Source organism: Osmerus eperlanus, chromosome 4 (assembly GCF_963692335.1).
Source record: "Osmerus eperlanus chromosome 4, fOsmEpe2.1, whole genome shotgun sequence".
Classification (NCBI taxonomy): Eukaryota; Metazoa; Chordata; class Actinopteri; order Osmeriformes; family Osmeridae; genus Osmerus; species Osmerus eperlanus.
Window position 1 is genome coordinate 16,516,329 of NC_085021.1, and position 18,743 is coordinate 16,535,071.

The 18,743-nt window shown below is 44.8% G+C and overlaps 1 protein-coding gene across 1 annotated transcript in view; it reads right to left on the reverse strand.

Annotated features, from left to right (window-relative positions):
- prdm16 (PR domain containing 16) overlaps window positions 1-17,394 on the reverse strand; it is a 147,157-nt gene extending 129,763 nt beyond the window's left edge. The window contains exon 1 of the mRNA XM_062459486.1: window positions 17,138-17,394. Coding sequence (XP_062315470.1) covers window positions 17,138-17,174 — 37 coding nt within the window. The 5' untranslated portion in view covers window positions 17,175-17,394. The remainder of the gene's footprint in view (window positions 1-17,137) is intronic.
- Between the last annotated feature and the right edge of the window lie 1,349 nt (window positions 17,395-18,743).

An 18,743-nucleotide genomic window follows, 5' to 3' on the forward strand; every position in this document is an offset into this window, starting at 1 on the left:
CACCGAACTGTGACAGATGCAGCATATCTCTGGGATAAGCTAACCCCCCCGGAGGATGTGAGAGTGCCGTTGAGCGGCAGCAGCCCAGGAAACAAACCCCGAGTCTCCCAGAAGCCCAGAGGAGAAGGGCCAACTGCAACCTGGTGAACAGGACGCTAATTACTCCTTTGGCTAAACAGCTGCACAAGTTGATGTGTTCTGGATGGGAGTGTGTGTGTGTGTGTGTGTGTGTGCGTGTGTGTGTTTTCTGAAAGGGCTCTTTGAGGGCCAGGCTGTGCTGGCTGGGCTGGACAGGCCTTGGTCAAGATGTTAACACCCAAGATCTGCCAAACATAGTAGTGCGTATCTGTATGTGTCTCTGCTCTCCTCTCCTTTGGCCCTGGTTACAGAGGGTACATTCTAGTATTAGCACGGAAAACATTAAACATGTAAGTGAATAAAGCTTGGGTTTCATGATGTTCTAATAGTGCCAGTCTTGATTTAGTTGAAGATAAGGAGTTAGCTTTTCACTGGATAAATGTTCAACATTTACAGGCAGACTCAAATTAAACCAGTGACCTTTTCCACGGACTCAATTCTTTGTCAGACAAAATGAACTTCAGTCAATTTGATTAGAGGCCTCTCTTTCTTCTCTGATACCAACAGGTAATGAACAATGTCTGGTGTGCGATAGGGAGCGCGGTCGCGTGGGGCACAGATGAAGGGGTCGTACCCTGGGGGGGTGAGGGGAGCCACCCTCCCCACTTCAAAGATCTCCTAGTCCGATCTGACACAAAACACAGGGGAGGGGAGGAAAATCACATTTATGTGAAAAAAGGAGAGGAAATGCAGACAATGAAGAGTTCAAACTAAACCACAAGTGACCCCCCCTCCTCCCTATCCCCTCCTCCCTCTCCCCCCTCCCTCTACCCCCATCCCTCTCTCCTCCTCCCCCTCCTCCCTCTCCCTTCCTCCCTCTCCCCCTCCTCCCTCTCCCCCTCCTCCCTCTCCCCCTCCTCCCTCTCCCCCTCCTCCCTCTCCCCTCCTCCCTCTCCCCTCCTCCCTCTCCCCCTCCCTCTCCCCTCCTCCCTCTCCCCTCCTCCCTCTCCCTCCTCCTCCCTCCTCTCCCTCCTCCCTCTCCCCCTCCTCCCTCTCCCCCTCCTCCCTCTCCCTTCCTCCCTCTCCCCTCCTCCCTCTCCCCTCCTCCCTCTCCCCTCCTCCTCTCCCCTCCTCCCTCTCCCCATCCCTCTCCCCCTCCTCCCTCTCCCACTCCTCCCTCTCCCTTCCTCCCTCTCCCTTCCTCCCTCTCCCCCTCCTCCCTCTCCCCTCCTCCCTCTCCCTTCCTCCCTCTCCCCTCCTCCCTCTCCCCCTCCTCCCTCTCCCCCTCCTCCTTCTCCCCTCCTCCCTCTCCACTCCTCCCTCTCCACTCCTCCCTCTCCCCCTCCTCCCTCTCCCCTCCTCCCTCTCCACTCCTCCCTCTCCACTCCTCCCTCTCCCCCTCCTCCCTCTCCCCTCCTCCCTCTCCCCCTCCTCCCTCTCCCCCTCCTCCCTCTCCACTCCTCCCTCTCCACTCCTCCCTCTCATTTCCAGATCTGATTCAGAAGAGGGGAGCCTCTACTTGTTTAGGAACTACGTCATGACAGTGAAAAACAAAAAGCATGACCCTGTCTGCTGCTGGAAACAGATCCTGCTAAGTAGGAGGCAGCGTCAGAGGCCGAGGGAGGCAGAGATCGAGGGAGGCAGAGGCGGAGGGAGAGACAGAAGGGAGGGAGGGAGGGAGGAGGAAAGGGGTTGTGAGGTAGGTTGATGTTGTAGGGCCTGTAATGGAATCAAGGCTATTGGTCTGAGCTTGAGACATCAATCACATTATTGATACTTCTAAGTGGGAATGGAGTTGGGGGGGGGGGTCATATGGGTCACTTTATTACCAGCCAGGCCATATTAATATAGTTTGCTGTCAGTCGGCAGGTTTGAACATCAGCACACTGCTGCCTTCTGACGTATAACATCAGTGTGTGTGTGTGTATGTGTGTGTGTGTACGTGTATCTTACTGCAGTGTTTAGGAAACAACAAACCCTAAACTATCCACATGACAGCCCACCTTCTACAGTGGTCACCTTGAGCAGAACTATGAGCTCATCCTTGGGCATTCACACAGGCACACACACACACACGCACACACACACACACACACACACAGGTGTTCAGATTATATCATACCTTGGAGGAAACTTGGGAAAACAAATATGCTCTTCTGCTTACAAACCACACATGAAGTGTCAAATCCAGACCAGGTGCTGGACTAAAATAATATTTAACTTTTTGATTTATGCCTCTGAATATTATAAAAACTAACAGTGTTCTTGCCTTGCTGGCACTTTTCGTATTTCTAGTCCAATTATTCCATTGAAACCCTACAGTAAACCCTACCGTGTATTTAGATTAACATTTAATTAAACTAAAAATGTATTTTCATTTCCCAGATACATTTTAAACGAAACAACAAGGGACGTCTTATATCTTTTGCAACAAAAAAAAAGCCTTGAAAAAGCCTTTCCAAGTACCACAAGCTGACATTTTTACCTAGCCGATTGACCCCAAGGCTGTCCCCATTTCAGAGCGTAATGAGTTTGTCCGCAGTCTGAATTAATGTGCTCAATAATGGATGAAGAGGGAGCAAGGACAACTCTGAGTGGGGTAACTCAAGAGTCTCCCTCCCCAGGGAATTGGTGCCCTTTCCACACTCATCTCAATGACCTGCTACTGTACACATGGAGACATACACAGATGGACACACACACACACACACATGTATACTAACACACACTCACCCACACATCAACTCCAGGAGTTATAGAATAAAATAAAAAAAAAGGTTTTTATCTTTTTGTCCTGTCCCATCATATCTCACCCTGCTCTTCCCAGTAAACCTTGTATGCTGTAGTTCTTGACAACATCTCTCTCCTCCCTCCTCCCTTTCTCTTTCCAAGTGGGAGAGAGGCTCGTCACTCTCTGAAAGTGAACAAGTCACCCTAAAACCAATAAGCTTTTAACAGGCACCTGCGGCACTAAAAATAAATAAGTTGTATTTGTTTTTGTTCTCGCTCTCCTTAAACACTTGACTCGGAGGATAGCTCACGCACCGCCAGCAAAAACAATTCTATTTATCCACTTTCATCATGCTTTCATTTTTTTTCTCCCGCTCTCTCCACAGCTACTTAAACTTGCCTTCATCATTCAAACACTCTCTCTCACTGTCAGCGAGGAGCAAACAGTCTGTTTAGCCAGCTGCACGCCCCACACATCTTTGCCCTCTGCCCTTGGACACACACGCACACACACACACATATGCACTCGCAGGCACAATTAACACACTGGAGTAATTTGGCCAGGAACCATTTTTCGCTCAAGTTGTGTTCCTTTTTGGATGGTATGTTCTCAACCAACGACAAATTGTACCTTTAAACCCTCACATTTACTCCGATACAAAATCGGAAAAGTTCAATTCCTCTCTCTTTTTCTCTCTTTGTTTATGTCAACAGTGTAGCACGCTGAGTGTTTCGGGGAGAGGAAAGAGGAGAGGAGTCACTTTGGGAGCGCACGAACACTGTCATTGTCATGAACACCCTGCTGGCCTGGTGCCAGCCAGCCAGCTCTGTCCCCTGGTACACCTGACACTGCCTGTCCTGGGAGAGAAGCGGGGTGGGGGGTGGGGGGTGGGCTATCTGCTGATCTGACCCCCCAGACACCACAGCACCATCAAAGAGCAACATCCCACAAACCACACCGCCCCCTCTCGGTCCACCGGCCTGATTCGAAACACACACTCTCACCCACACACATATACACATAAAGGCACATACACAAAGAAATGCCAACGGGAGCTAAATAACTAGGGGCATGCCACCACGCTTTGATGTTCTCGCCATCTTTGAGTGTACGAGACCCTTTGAAGCTCTACCAGACTCCTTGGTCCTAGAGCAGGGGACTCGACCCCAGCGGTCAGACAGAAGTCAAGGGTGAGAACTTCAAGGGTGTCCTTACCTGAATGGACCGGTCAACCATCGCAACCATCTCATGAACACACACATCCAGTCCACACACCTGTCTTAACTGCGGGTGGGATGATATCATCTTAGTCATGGTCCTCAGAGCACCAGACAAGGAACAAGCGGGAAAAGAAAGAAGGAAGGTAGGAAAGAGAGAGGAAGGAGGTTGCTTTTCTCCTCTCCTCTGTGTGATATTGGTTTCAAAGTGAGGGAGGGGATGTTCCAGGGTAGAGGCTGGGACCCCTGTCCCATGGCGCGGTGGCTGCTTTAGAAGCTCCGTCTGGCTCCGCCCCCTGGAAGCCCCAGATGGCGGGCGAAGGCGTCTGCGGCCCGGGACGACAGGAAGCTGTAAAACGAGCAGCCTTTTACGAAGATCAGACGCTGGAGCAAGGCGCGCAGCTTTCAAAGCCTCCGCCGCCGAGGTAAAGGTGTGTGTTACACCTTGGACACAAGGGATACACACACACACACACACTGGCATTCTTCTATCCAATAGGACTGTATCTCCCCGAAGGAATAGAGAAGCACACTCTCTCTTTCACACACACACACACACACACGTATAAAGTGCACGCACACAAACACAATACCTATTTCCTGTGATCCCCCAGATCCACTTAAAAGGACTCATATCCATTGTCAGTGGCCATGTTTAGTTGTTTAGCCCCTCTCTCTGCTGATGAAGACCAGGCTATGGAAAACTCTGCTCCCATTAGCCACATGTTGTTCCAATATCTCCTCAATAAAACCCCATCCCCCCACAAGCTGTGAAGAAGCCGTGTAAAAGTTCATTACCAGGCAAACACAGGGAACGAGGGAAGAGGAGAGAGATAGAGAAAAGAGGAAAAGAAGTGAGGAGGAGGAAGGATGGCCAGGAGGAGGGAGAGAGAGGTAAATGGTGAGTGAAAGAAAGGTCGGAAAGGAAAAGAAAGAGTGAGATGGAGAAACAGGGAAACAGAGGAATAGGCCTGCTGCTAATTTCCCACCCTCAGAGCTGTAATCTATCGGGGAGATTAAGGTAAAGAAGTTATTCTTGACTATTTTATTAAGAGGCGCTTTAGGCGCTGGAAGAAGGGCTTTATTGCTCCTTGCGCGGCATGCCATACAATACAAGACAAACATTTGCTGTTATTTCAGTAAACCCATCTCAGATGTGTGGCTGGGATCGTGTTTTGCGTGGAGGAACTTGGCATCAAAGTGTTTCTGAAAACAAAAATCTTCCCTCTTCCCCTTTTCCACGGGTCCTGCCCTGAGCCGTGTCCGGTAGATAAATAGCGAGGTGTCAAAAGAGAGGAGAGGAATCCACACACCTATTTTTAATGAAAAGAGGGCTGAAGGAGTGCTGATGGCCCTCATACTCACTTATACAGAGAAGTGGGAGGGATAGAACGAGGGAGAGAGGAGGGAGGTTTATGTGATGTGTCCTGAAGGGTCAGGGCTATGAGGTCAAACTAAGGATAGGATACAGACACTAATGTCCCCGCGTCATTAGATTTCCCTGAGAGTTGGTTCTCCAAACTGCTGGGAAAAACAGTCTTATAGCAAAAGGTCCATGACTGAGATACTACGGAAGTTGTTGTAGTTATTCTAAGACTAATATGAAACTTATTTGGACAAAAATGTAGTTAAACTAAATGTATTCACCTGCTGTAGTGTCCTTTCCCATGTTTGGTAGTTACTGGAGAGGGTAGCATGAAAGTACATTAATGTACCTATAGAAAAGATTGTTAAAACAGTACAAAAAAATCTAGCATCCAGTAGCTCCTTCCTGATTAAGCAGTCAGAGCCGTGGTCTCCCAAGTTTTCAGTGTCATCACATCAGCGTGCTGCGTATTGCTCTCCAGTGTTGAAAAAAAAGATGTCTGTGTGTGAGTGTGTCTGTGTTTTGTGTGCATGGGTGGGTGTGTTTGTGTGTTTTCCCTTTGGTCATCCGAGCATGTTTTTATTGGAGTTTGGATGATGGGGAAAAGAGAACTTGCAAGACCAGCAGTAAGCAGAAGAAAAAAAATGTCAAACGCAAAGAAGCTCGGCTAAAAGCCCAGTGTGACTGACAGCTCTGTCCCCAAGCACAAGCATTTGTTTCAAATAACGTCTTCCCAATTAAAACTTTTAATTTACATCTTCCAAAAACCTCAGGAGCTTAAGTTGAACGGTCAATGCAGTCAAAGGATACCGCAAAAGTTGCCGTTTCAACCACTCATAAAACACTGTTCAGAAACAGGATCTTGCTTTTTTTTTCGAGAAAAGGAAAGGATGTGGGCTGACTTTATGTAGAGTCGAAGAGAGAAAGAGAAACGCACTCTAGCAGGACTAAATAAAAGCTTGTGTGAATCTTAGCATCCTCTTTTTGTCTATATTCTATAACTTACCAATGTATACCAAGTACAGGCATCAGCCTGCCAATCACAGCCTAGCATCAAACTGCTATTCATCCATGGATACCATCATACTAAACCATAGTTATGGCCATGTTGGGATGTGTGTCTGCCAACCTCTACCCACACAAAGCACAGATCATAAAGCCTGATGACTGAATGATGCAATGCTGAAGTAATATCCAGTTGACCATGATAGTCATTGAGGTTGAGGCACTGCAGAAGATGAAGGAATTAAGTTACTATGAGTCATTACATCACAGGACTCTGTTAACAGTAGGGCCACGTCTGAAGAGGACAGCTGTAGCTGGAATGGGGGCCACCGATAGGCTGGTGACAGAGGGGAGTGCTCCTTGACGTATTGTGATTGGAGAGTCTGGCCTGTGAAGAGCCAGGGAGTTATGAGGAAATACTAGGCAGGAAGAAGTAAAAAGTATTCTCTGTACTGTATGCCCTTCTCCCATTCTTCCTCCAGTAAATGATTATAAATCTGTCCAGGAAGATCTTACTTCTGGGAAAGCCAATCAAATACTTCCTGATCCTAAACCTAAATATGTCCCTCTGAGCAAATATCGTCGCTGGTTATTGAACAGTCAGACTACTTGTCAAACGACAAAAACAGATGACAAGACATCTGCCTGTCTGTTTGTGAAGCCGGTTAATGATTATCTATCTCTCTGTTCTCCTTTACTTCTGCTATCAGCTATGCACTAGGCCGGTCGGAAGGTAAGCTCCACTCAGGAGGCCTCCTTTACTTCGTGAAGGAGAAGCAAATAGTGGGCCAGTGCTTTGCCTTGGGGAGTCCCAGGTGATAGCATCATAGAGTTGGGGGGTTTTAATAGAGCCATTTGTTTTCCTGTGAAGGGCCGTCCTGCTTCTCCCACCTCATTCTCCCCGGTAAAATGGAGCTTTTAATTGGCACACTGCGCCAAGGATTATTGATTTTTGGCTTTTAATAGAGCTTTCTGTAATAGAACGCAAATAAGAGGGTGAATTACATGATTGTGTGTGTGAGTGAGCATAACTTATAATGAGAAATTTTCCACAAATTGATTTAAGGCCGGAACCAACCTGCGCCTGTAGTTAAACATGTTAATAACCTTAAAAGAAAGGAAGCCTATTAATTGACGACAATAAACATTCTGTTCAGAAGATATCAGTAGTTCAAGAGCTAGATACGGTACATTTCTATTGTTTTGTTTTATTTTGACCAGGAGGGCCACATCATCTAGAAACATTCGGATGGAGAAGGTGCACAACAAACCCTACCTGTGTACATGTTCTTTGTACAGTTTTAATCCTTCCCAACACTGGAAGTTGACTGGGAGGGGAATGCACTTATTTATAAAATACTATTTGACCAAACTTTGCAAAGAATTAGGGATGAGAGGAGGAGAGTGCACGTGCTGAGGGGCGAGAGGGGGCAGAGGGTGAAGAGGGTGCACTGAATGGAACGAGGAGAGGATTGGAATCGTTAACTCTCTTCCTCTGTGTAGTCTCTTCTCACAATGCACGTTCGATGTGTCGGCGGTCACGCCGGCCAGGAGACGTCTTCCTCGGGAGATCCTACACAACCCAGACCCATGGTATTGGACCTCAGATTCATGCCTCACCTCCTTACTACCTCCAGAGCATGGAACCCTCTGCCTCCTTTCCCTCCCTTCCTCCAGCATCCCACCCCCACCAGTCCACCTTCCCAACCCCCCACCCCTCTTCCTCATCTCCCTTTTCAACAAGGAGTTTGTCAGGGTCAGAAAGCAATTTAAAACCCCTATTAATGAGAGGCAGAGAGAGAGAGTTAGACATGTGAGGTAGTATGTTGGGATGGGGATGGGGGTGGGGGCTGGGGGGGGCTGGAGATGAGGAGGATGGAGGGGGTTGGGGTGGAAAAGGGTTGGCGGGGTGGCGGGGTGTCAGCCATCAAAGACCGAGGAGAAAAGAAGGCCAGGTGGTTGTGGGAATGCACTCCTTTCCAGGGCCCGGGTTGCTGTGGGCTCTGGTCCGTAATTAGCAGGCTAGAGTAGGGGCCCTCCGGGGCTCAGGGATAGCCCCTCCGAGAGGCTACAATTTGCACTTCTACAGGAGCCGCCGGCCAGGGGCACAAAGAAGAGGAAAAGGGAAACTATGGCATCTTTTATCAGACGAGGACAAAGACACCGCATTTTTTCAAAGGACCAGAGAGAGAGAGAAAGAAAAGAGAGAGAGACCAACGTTCTTGAGGAAAACTCAAAGGGAGAGAGAGAGAGAAAGACAAGGGAGAACAGGATGCCAACATGTGGGTTGCCAGCGATGGGGGGCACCAAGTCTGCTGAGACATCAGGAATCAACTAGCACCACCCCCGTCCAACCCACCCACACATGATATCATACACACACAATGACATAAAAGGCACATGACTACTCTCCAACACATACTGTACATTTAGTAAGAATCCAAGAATCACCTCTGACATCACAAGACTCACAAGTGGCTCTCAAAGCTGTGTGGAATGGACTTTCTATGAAACGGTATGCAAGATAAACTCTTAAACAATGAGTGCAATTGCATCAAATCTCCCTGCGCAAGAGGACTTAAAATGGCCGCCTACCTTTGACATTATCCCCAGATCTAAAGAGGTTTGACCTCTTACTGCGCAGGAAAGTGGAGGTCTCTGATATAACTTTTTACCTATTACCTTTAGAGCTCTGTAAGGGGGGTAATGAATGGCTGGCTTTGATTGCGGCCACCCACTGAGGCGTGGCCTGGCAGCCATGGCAATGCATGGTTCAAAGGTCAGATGGGTCATGTGATAACGCTCTTCAGGCCTGTAGGCCCAAAGGTCTGAAATTAGGCCTAAGAGCCATGAACCCCCCCCCGCCCACCACCACCCATCTCTATCTCTCTTTCTCTTTCTCTGGTCACAAATGCCATTTGTTGTCCGTCACTCAGTAGCGGCGGGTTTTGCCCGGCCCCTGCGCTGAAAGCTCCATTCACACACCCTCTCACCCTGGGATGTTTTTGCAATTCAATATTTTCACACGAAGCCTCATCGTTACTTTGGAACCGGACACTGGGCAGGATGAGGCTGTGGGTTGGAGGGGCAGCATAGAGGAATCACAGTGTCGGACGGGCAGAGGGGACTAATGGCCCATCTTGAAATGTTTTACTGAAGACCTCCCCTCCCCCTGACACCCACACCACTCTCCCACATGACTGACACACACACCACCAAACTCAACATTTTGCAAACAATCGGGCTCTAGGTTAACAACGATGGCAATTTTTTTTCCATTAATCATCAACATAAGCACAATACACTATAATGTCCACAGGATCACTATTGACTATGTGCCTTATTTGTGATGTACACTATAATGTCCACAGGATCACTATTGACTATGTGCCTTATTTGTGATGTGTGAAAATATGTTAAACTCTAAAGTGTTTAATTTAAGCGACTTCAACAAACGGTTGTTGGATCTTATTGGAGACTATGACACACTCATGAATGATTGGACATACAGAAGTAGAATGCGAAATAAGAACAATTGAGAGAAGATATGCACCGTGTTAATAACTTTGGGGCTCCTGTGGAATGAGAGAACCAATCCTCCACAGTTTAGGCTTGGACTTGTTCTAATGATTTGTTTAGCATGCCGACACTGGTGGCATAGAAAAATGGAGGCAGGTTGAGGTCTTTATATATTTCTCTTACAAGCCGTGGAGTTAATGAAATTAAACCAATAGTAGCTCTTTCTCTCAAGGGAAAATCGTAATCAACATGCGACTGGTTAATTTCTTCTTTTTTTTTGCAATATAAATGGCAGTTGGTGAGATGGGCTAATTGTGTTGCAAACACTGTGGGTCAGAGGAGAGGGAGGGGGCAGGCATAGCATTGATATAATGAAGCCAATTTTCATGGACAGGAGTGCTTGGAGAGGCAGTCAAATAAGCAGACCATTCATCCAGGGACAGATACCCCTGTCTTCGTCCCTTCTCTCTCTCTCTCTCTCTCTCTCTCTCTCTCTCTCTCTCTCTCTCTCTCTCTCTCTCTCTCTCTCTCTCTCTCTCTCTCTCTCTCTCTCTCTCTCTCTCTCTCTCTCTCTCTCTCTCTCTCTCTCTCTCTCTCTCTCTCCTCTCTCTCTCTCTCTCTCTCTCTCTCTCTCTCTCTCTCTCTCTCTCTCTCTCTCTCTCTCTCTCTCTTTCTTTCCCCTTCAAACTCTCCTCTCTTATCTTCCTCTCTCTCTCATCTTTCTCACAGTCCATCTTACTTTCAAAGAAAGTTAGCTTAGTATTGAGGAAACAGACGGCCACTCGCCTGCTGAAGCTATTGGATAATGATGACTCAATTACTGTGACTCTCTCCGTCGCCACCCCCACCCCCTTTCCTCTCCGCCGCAGCAAATTTGTCAAAACCGCCGAACTATAGAGGCTGACAGTATAATCGCGACCGTCCCGACCAACATGAAAGGGGGGCTTTATCGTGGCAAATCAAAGAACCTGATCTCAGAGGGGCTAAGGAGGGAGGAGACTATAAAGACAAATGTCTCTTCCTTGATCACCCCCCCCCCTCACCCAAGTGGGAGACAGCAACTCTAATCCGTTCTAATGAGACACTACATGCACGTCTTTGTGTTAATGACAAAACAGAGGGGAGGGGAGGGAAAGAGATAACTGGCGAGGGAGCCAGGGCTTTGAACACGCCGGCTTTAAAGTGACGCCGCTCCCAAACTCATCTCCCTCTCCTTCCTCCGGGGAGAGGGCATTTGTCTCCTTATCATGAGGACAGGATGGAACATCAGGGCCTGCGTCTTCACACGAGCACCCTTCGGCTGCTGGTAGGAGTAGGTGGGGGGAGTCAGTGACGAGGGACTGAGCTGGGAGGAGGTAGGAATGACTGTGTCTCTATGTACTGTAGATTGATAGAAAATTAGTGAGTGTGTTGCTGGAATCTGTGGATTTAGTGCTTTCTCTGTGTCCAAAAGCAGTTAGTTATTAAACTCCAGACTTGTATATATACATACAGCACACTGAATGTGAGTGTTGTTGGAGTCTCCTGAGGTGTGCCCTTGACCATGGACAAGCCTCAATGACCCTGAGGAAACACAAGCATACCCACACTGCATGATCCTTAAAGTAGGAGAGAGAGAGAGAGAGAGAGAGAGAGAGAGAGAGAGAGAGAGAGAGAGAGAGAGAGAGAGAGAGAGAGAGAGAGAGAGAGAGAGAGAGAGAGAGAGAGAAAGAAAGAAAGAAAGAAAGAAAGAAAGAAAGAAAGAAACAAAGAAAGAGAAGAGAAAGAAAGAGAAGAGAAGAGAAAGAATATTTACTGTATAAAGAAAGGTGTGCGGGAAAGAGAAGGAGCAGGGAGTGACAAAGAGGCAGAAAGAGCAGAAGAGAAGAAAGGTGAAGAGAGAAATGGATGCGGAGAGCTTATGCCAAACAAACAAGTATTATATCCTGATAAGACTTGTCACAATGGAGAAATCCCTAGGATATTACATTTAGTGAATCATGTGTGCAGCTAACGCACGCTAATTAGTTCCATGTATGAACTCTTTAATAATATTCACCCCTGTTTTGCAATCAAAACAGACGGTCCACCAGCAGGGGATGTAACCACATGTGCACATAGTGACATAATAATTCCATTTTATGTCACTGGGAACAGAATGGTTACTAAAATAAAATTGTTAAAGACAGCAAAGCTAGAGGGCCTTGCTGGCCAGTGAGAGAGTAGACAGTCTTCGAGACATAGCTCAGCACAAGGCTGTAACTCGATAAGCACCGCAGGTCAACCCCGAAATGCCTTTAAATGCAATGTAATGGCTCCTTTTTGCCCCTTTCGCCTAATGCATACCACTCTCTAGTATGCTGCCTGTCTATTTTTATCCATCTCATCTTCGTCTAAAAATGACGGATACGGAGAATGACAAAAAGCAGGGCTTGTTTGAGGAGAAAACACACAGATATCTTTAACTTTCTCAGGCATGCACATTCAACTGCCAAAACATGGGGAGACTGCAGCGCTTTAACAAATATGGCGGATGATTTACCAGCGACTGGAGGAAAAGCATGGTGATGTGGATATATGAGGCACAATATCATCATAGGGGATGAGATTGAGACAAGAGATGTTTTATGAGTGTGTATGTGTGTGTTAGGTGTGTCTATTACGTCATGACCAAATTTAGTTGTAATGAGGCATGCCTTCATATTGAGAGAGATTTGGGCAAAGTTCAGGCCCAAAGCACTGACTAAACCTCCCAGAACTAAACTGTGGATCCAAAGGGTTGAGTGAACACACACAAATGCATACATACACACAAGCACACATACACCAGCAATGCCAACTCTTGCTTGCTAGACGTCATTTACAATTTGTGATAGTTTGGGTTTAAATTGTCAGCTGCAAGCACCCTTTCCTCTGTGTGTGTGTGTGTTCCTCTCAGTGTGTGTGTGTGTGTGTGTGTGTGTGTACTTTTCGGGATGTGCACTTGAGTATGATTTATTAAAAGGACAGTCCACAAAAGAAAGAAAACTATATAACATCTCTGATTCACATCGTTTATAAAAATTCAAAAATAGACTGAAAAAATTCATCTGCTGTCTATCTAGGCCGAGTCACTCTGGTTTAGCTCAAAATTGCATGCCTGTATGGAGGAGTCACCCTGAACTAAGCAGTACTACTGGATTGACTATCCCAGAAACAGCCTGGCAAAGATCAGAAAGTAAAAGAAACAATCATTTGTTAGGAATGATCCACAATGCAACTTCACACAAACTTTATTGTTATTACTTTCATTGTGATAAACCCACTGCAAATATAGTGGTAGCCAAGAGATTGACATAAGAACATTTCTAAAAAATATAGTTAAGGCTTGGGCAAGATTTTATTGAGCTCTACCTGAGCTAAGAGCGTCATAGTTGACAGCCATTTTAGCAGTGTATGCCCAGGGTCTTCTTCGTGGGGCTCTGAGGCTTGAGCCAAAAATTCTACATTGCTCCCATTGTTGTTTTACAGTGTTATGGGTTTGGTTTTATTAGTTCTGTCAAAACATCAGAAGCTGTACAATAACACTTGGGTTCATGACACACATCACATCTAAAGAAGACCACTAACGAGAAAGCAGTGCTATGTTAAGCCCAACAGAAAGCGACCATGCGACATGGCAATGTTAAGGCCTAGCCTACTTTCAATGAAAACGCTACTACTGTAGGATCATGTCTGTTATCCTCGCTGTAAACGTGGATAAACGCACCTTTTCCTTGCTCTAAACTGCTTGACATCTTGGTTTCTCACGTAGCAATCTTGTTTACCAGCCAACCAGCCTACCTAAATGTGCCATTTGTAAAAAGTATTGCTCCATGAGAAAATAAACGTACGTTTTCTAATCAAATAGCCATCACGGTTGTGGGGAAAAGCATCTCGTTACAGGTCGCCCTACTTTGCTGCTGGTGTTATAGTGTGATTTTTTAAGTCACACCGTTTGGACTGCGTCATCTTCTTAGATGTTGCAGCTCTCACATCGATAGTGGTATAGGATACATGCGTTAAGGGAAATAATATGTTTGTATGTGTGTAAAAGAGAGAGAGAGAGAGAGAGAGAGAGAGAGAGAGAGAGAGAGAGAAAGAGAGAGTAGCCTATACCATATTCTAAACCTGCGCAATCTATAAAATGCTCAATTTTTCCAATCTGGCGGCTAATTTCAATTCCCAGTGTCTTCGGCTGCATTATTGCAACCCCAATAGACCGAGAATCAAATTAAGCTACGGGTCTTCTTAATTGAACTTTATAGAATTTCATATTTGGCACTTAAAAAGGTTTAACCTGCAAAGGTTCAAGACAAACGACTTAGCTCATCAGCATTAACGCTGCCTTATTTTATTTACATATTAATTTACAAAACTTTGAGACACCCATAGCCAACGATCTCACCTGTATTTTCTTTTTTTAACCAGTATGGCATATTATTTTACTAAGTATAAGAAATTAAACCAACCTTTCAAATATTGCTACATAAAAAATTACATATAGCTTCTAACATAGCCGCCTAAAATGGTCTCCACTAGTAAACAATAATGAAGAGGGGGGGGGGGGGGGGGAGTAATGGAATAAATATTCCATCTTAGACTTTGATGACAAACATAAGTGCACGATAACAATAATATAGCCTAAAAGTTCTATTGAAAATCATGAAACGTAGGCCTATTGACATTTTATTTATAATTCTTAATTTTGCTATTGTTATCATTATGATCACGATCGTCTATTAATAAGAATGTTAATGTGGTTTGTTATTGTAGGCAAACTGTAGGCCTAATTCAATTAATAATCATATTTTTTTTTCATTGTGAACAAATGGACTATTAGCCCATCTGTAGCCTAATATAAAGGCCTGTCAAACCTAAACAAGCAAAACAAACCAACATTCATCTAAATTACAGGCCACCTGGCTACGATAGGCCTAATATGTAATATGTAAACAACCGTGTTTGTAAATACTAGGCTACCACCCGTCACTCTATTTATTGATCAATGCCAGGTTTATCAATTTAGACAACTCTCAAAAATGCACAGAGGCAATTCGGAGTGCCGAATCCCTGTGGATTTAGCATTCTCGAGCAGGCAAGTCGGCAAGTCTTTTCAAGTTACTAAAACATCAGCCATTTCCTTTTCAATGTAGGTACTCGCAAATACTGGAATAAAACTAAACAGAAAATGTAGCCAGTGTTCTATAGACCTATAAGCTTTGAGAATTAAAGAATTAGTTTCATAATCGTTACAGAAAATGTAGGCTAGCCCTAAGGCTTACAAGTTCATCGTTCTGGATCTTGTTTTGAATGTCAATGCCAGTAACGTCTAAATAAAGTATATACTGAAAGTTCTCTGTGCAATAAATTCCGGATTAGCTGTTACACAAGAAAAGTTTCTCGCAGAGACTCCGAGGGTCTACAAAGCCAGGCATTTCTGTTAATTAGCACTCGGATCAACAGGCATAATCGGGGCCATTTAGAGATCAAGTCCTATTTCGGTAAAGGTAAAAATATAGGCTATAACCTTTCAACATGCACAAAACAATTTCAAGTAGGCAGCATTATATAGGGCTAGCCTACATCTTTAAATCTTTACACACTTAAATGTCCGTGTGAGATATAGCCTAGACAATAGGCCTAAGCATGCTTCAATAACAATCTTTACAACTATGACAACAGCAAAACTCTGCAGTTTATTCATTGTTTATTCAGTGGTCCAAACAACACAAACAAAACTGTAAATGTTCACTGCTACATAAATTCAATTATTAACATGCCAATAGGCTATAGAAGGCCTATTTAACAAAAATATGTAGAAATGGGAGACACTAAATTAGAGAAGGCCTTCGCCTAGTCACAACACTTTGTTGAAAGTATTTTGTTAATTATTAAAAATTGGCTATGTTGTGATTACTGATTCTATGAAAGCCATAAACAACGGTTTTCATAGGACTTAAAGTTGTCAACCAAACATGTAATTTGGTCATTGTCTTCCTCCTAATCTGCGTCAACATTCGTTAATATTGATGGACAAAATGCACACAGTAGCCTAATCGTGGCTTTGCCTGAATTTCCAACAAGCGTCTTGTCTGCATGGGCTAGAATAATTCGTTCATTTGAAAATTCAAATATGTGTAAAATCAGAAGCCATTATGAAATAGATCATAAAGTGGGCCTACAGTATTTGAAACAAATCCGCACTAAGAAATAGGGTAACAACACGGGTATCTCAACATTCAACTGAATTGACATGTTTTTACAGTTTACCTTTGCTCGAATAGCTGGAAATAGACGCTCAAACCCAAATAATCAACAAAAAATAACAACGTGTTTCATGCGTGCATTATGTACAAAAGCGTTAGAAATATGAAACTAGAACAGCATATAACCATACGCAGGCCTATTTAACCAAAGTGCCTATGTTCACAAAAATGAATACATGAATTTTCCGTGTGACGCGAGCAACAGTCCACAAAGTAGTAGGGTAGCCTACTTTCTTGCACAAGAAGCATTATTGATTGCCATTCCCTGAAGGAGGAACAAAACCCATAGCAGTTCAACGGCCAAAGGAAAAAAAGACTTGGAGGATGCAAAGCAATTTCTTCTACAGTAAAACAGGCTACGGTAGAATTCGGCAGGAAAACATTCAAATTTCTTTCAAATTTCACATCATAACGTCCCTACTTCTCGCTGAATGAGGTTGAGCGCGCAACTCTGTCTCAATTCTGAGCCCTCTGCGTCTCCATGAGCAGTGCTACAGCGCCCACTATTCCAAAAGCCAGGAATATTATTTCACGAGACTTGGAACGACTCAATAAAAAAGTTACTATCCCTTTCGACAACTTTTTGCTAACTCTCGAGTAATGATTCCTCGCCGTTTAACCTACAAGAACAGACAATGGAAAAACTATAACATGGACGCAAGTTTGTTTGGCAATGGGGCTTTTTCTTCCTCCATATCTTTTATACAAAACCACCAGCGGCGTTTCTGATCACACATGAAAGTTCTGACAGTGGGAACAAGCGAACCCAAGGCTGCTTCAGCGAAAAGACATGGACTAGGATGTATTGTATCGTTACAATTTTAAAGAAAAGACAAAAGTTATCTACAAGGACAAATATCGCCACACTGAGGATATGATAAATGACAAGGACACCTTGGTGATATGCACGAGAGTTCGAGCCGGGTGGAAGCGTTAGAAGGGAAATAAGACCTACTTTTGGCCAGTTTTCTCGCCCTCGCCTTGGATCTCATCGTGTCGGCTTGTAGATTCCTCTCGTCCTCCGTGAGCCCAGAAGCAGCAACAACACTATCTTCATCTCACAAGCATTGTCAGTTTGGACACCTTCGCACATGCGCACAGGCCATTCAATCTGACACCCTCGTCGGGGCCAAAAAACTTTCCAATGTATTCATCATCATCACTTTTTGTCCTATCGTCTCCCCTTTAGATCACTTATCTCTTCCCCTCCTCCTCCTTCTCCTCACCATCTCGCCCCCCCCCCCCCACCCCCCACCCTACACCCCGACCCTTACTACCACTGCCATAGCCTCCTCCACCTTCTCAGCTACCCCTTTAAGAGCAATAACTTATTTTTCTCAAAACTACGGGATCCGGTCTAGCAATGGACACAGCGTGGATGGTATGTGGGGTCAAGGTCGTACGCCTTTATGGCAAAAAATCTAATGTCATTGCATTGATAATACGAAAAAACCTGTGTTACGCCTTAAGGTTCACCCATATAGGGGTACACCATTTTAAAATATTGATATTAGTATTATTATTGTTATTTCTTAAAAGAACATTAATATTTGAAATGCTGTAGGCTCTATCATTAGTTTAGTTACCGTTGTTAGGAGTTTATTATAATTATGATGTGGTAACTGTAAAATACAATAATGCATATTTCATTATGAAAGTATAACCTTTGCCCTCCTCTTGATTATTGATCCTCTTCATTAGAAATTACTTATTCATATTTTTTACTTTGTAGGCTGTATAGTTTATGCTGCTTCCGCTATTAACAACTTATCACATACTGAAGTCTAGGCTACTCTAACTCTTTAGGTTATTTTTTACTTCATTAATTCAGATGCATAACTGGCAACAGACTCCGTTCAAAGTGTAGCCTACTTATGATATGGGTCTCTCTGTATGCAAACATAGCGTTTCATGCGTTGCCCCCAGGACAGCCACACGAGCGGCAGCTGTTGACGCATGTTGGAGCCATACTCTCAATAGACGAGGGGCAGAGAGGGGAAAGGAGCCGAGTCGGTTTCCAGGCACGATAGTTTATTACACGTGCTTTGTAATTTAAACTTTAGCCATCGAGCCTATACGGAAATCCATCCACTGGAGCGACATCCTAAATGTAAGGGCAACATGCCTCTAAACATCCAGCGCTATTGTGGTACAACGGGTACAGGTAACCAGTGAGCGGGAATAGGGTCTGAATTTCTAACGTAAGTATGACTTTCGCCTTTACACCTGTTTAACGTGCGCGCTCATGGCATTTGAACACGTCGTAGATAAATAGGACAGGAGACATGCTCGGACTACATTTTTTAAACAAAAAATGGAATGCCTCATTGTACTGGGGGTGGCAAATCTAAATCTATTGTGGCTCACGTGTCAAGCCGCTGAATCTGTCTATTTTGTTTGAGTTATAAAATATTTTTGTTTGGATTAAGACGTGAATGCACTAATAATCATGTTACGCATATCTGACGACGCAATATACTCTCATGGACTAATGCCTCATTTATGTAGGCTATGGGCTTCAATTTAAGGGAAATGTAATGCTGGACTAGGAAGTAGCCTAT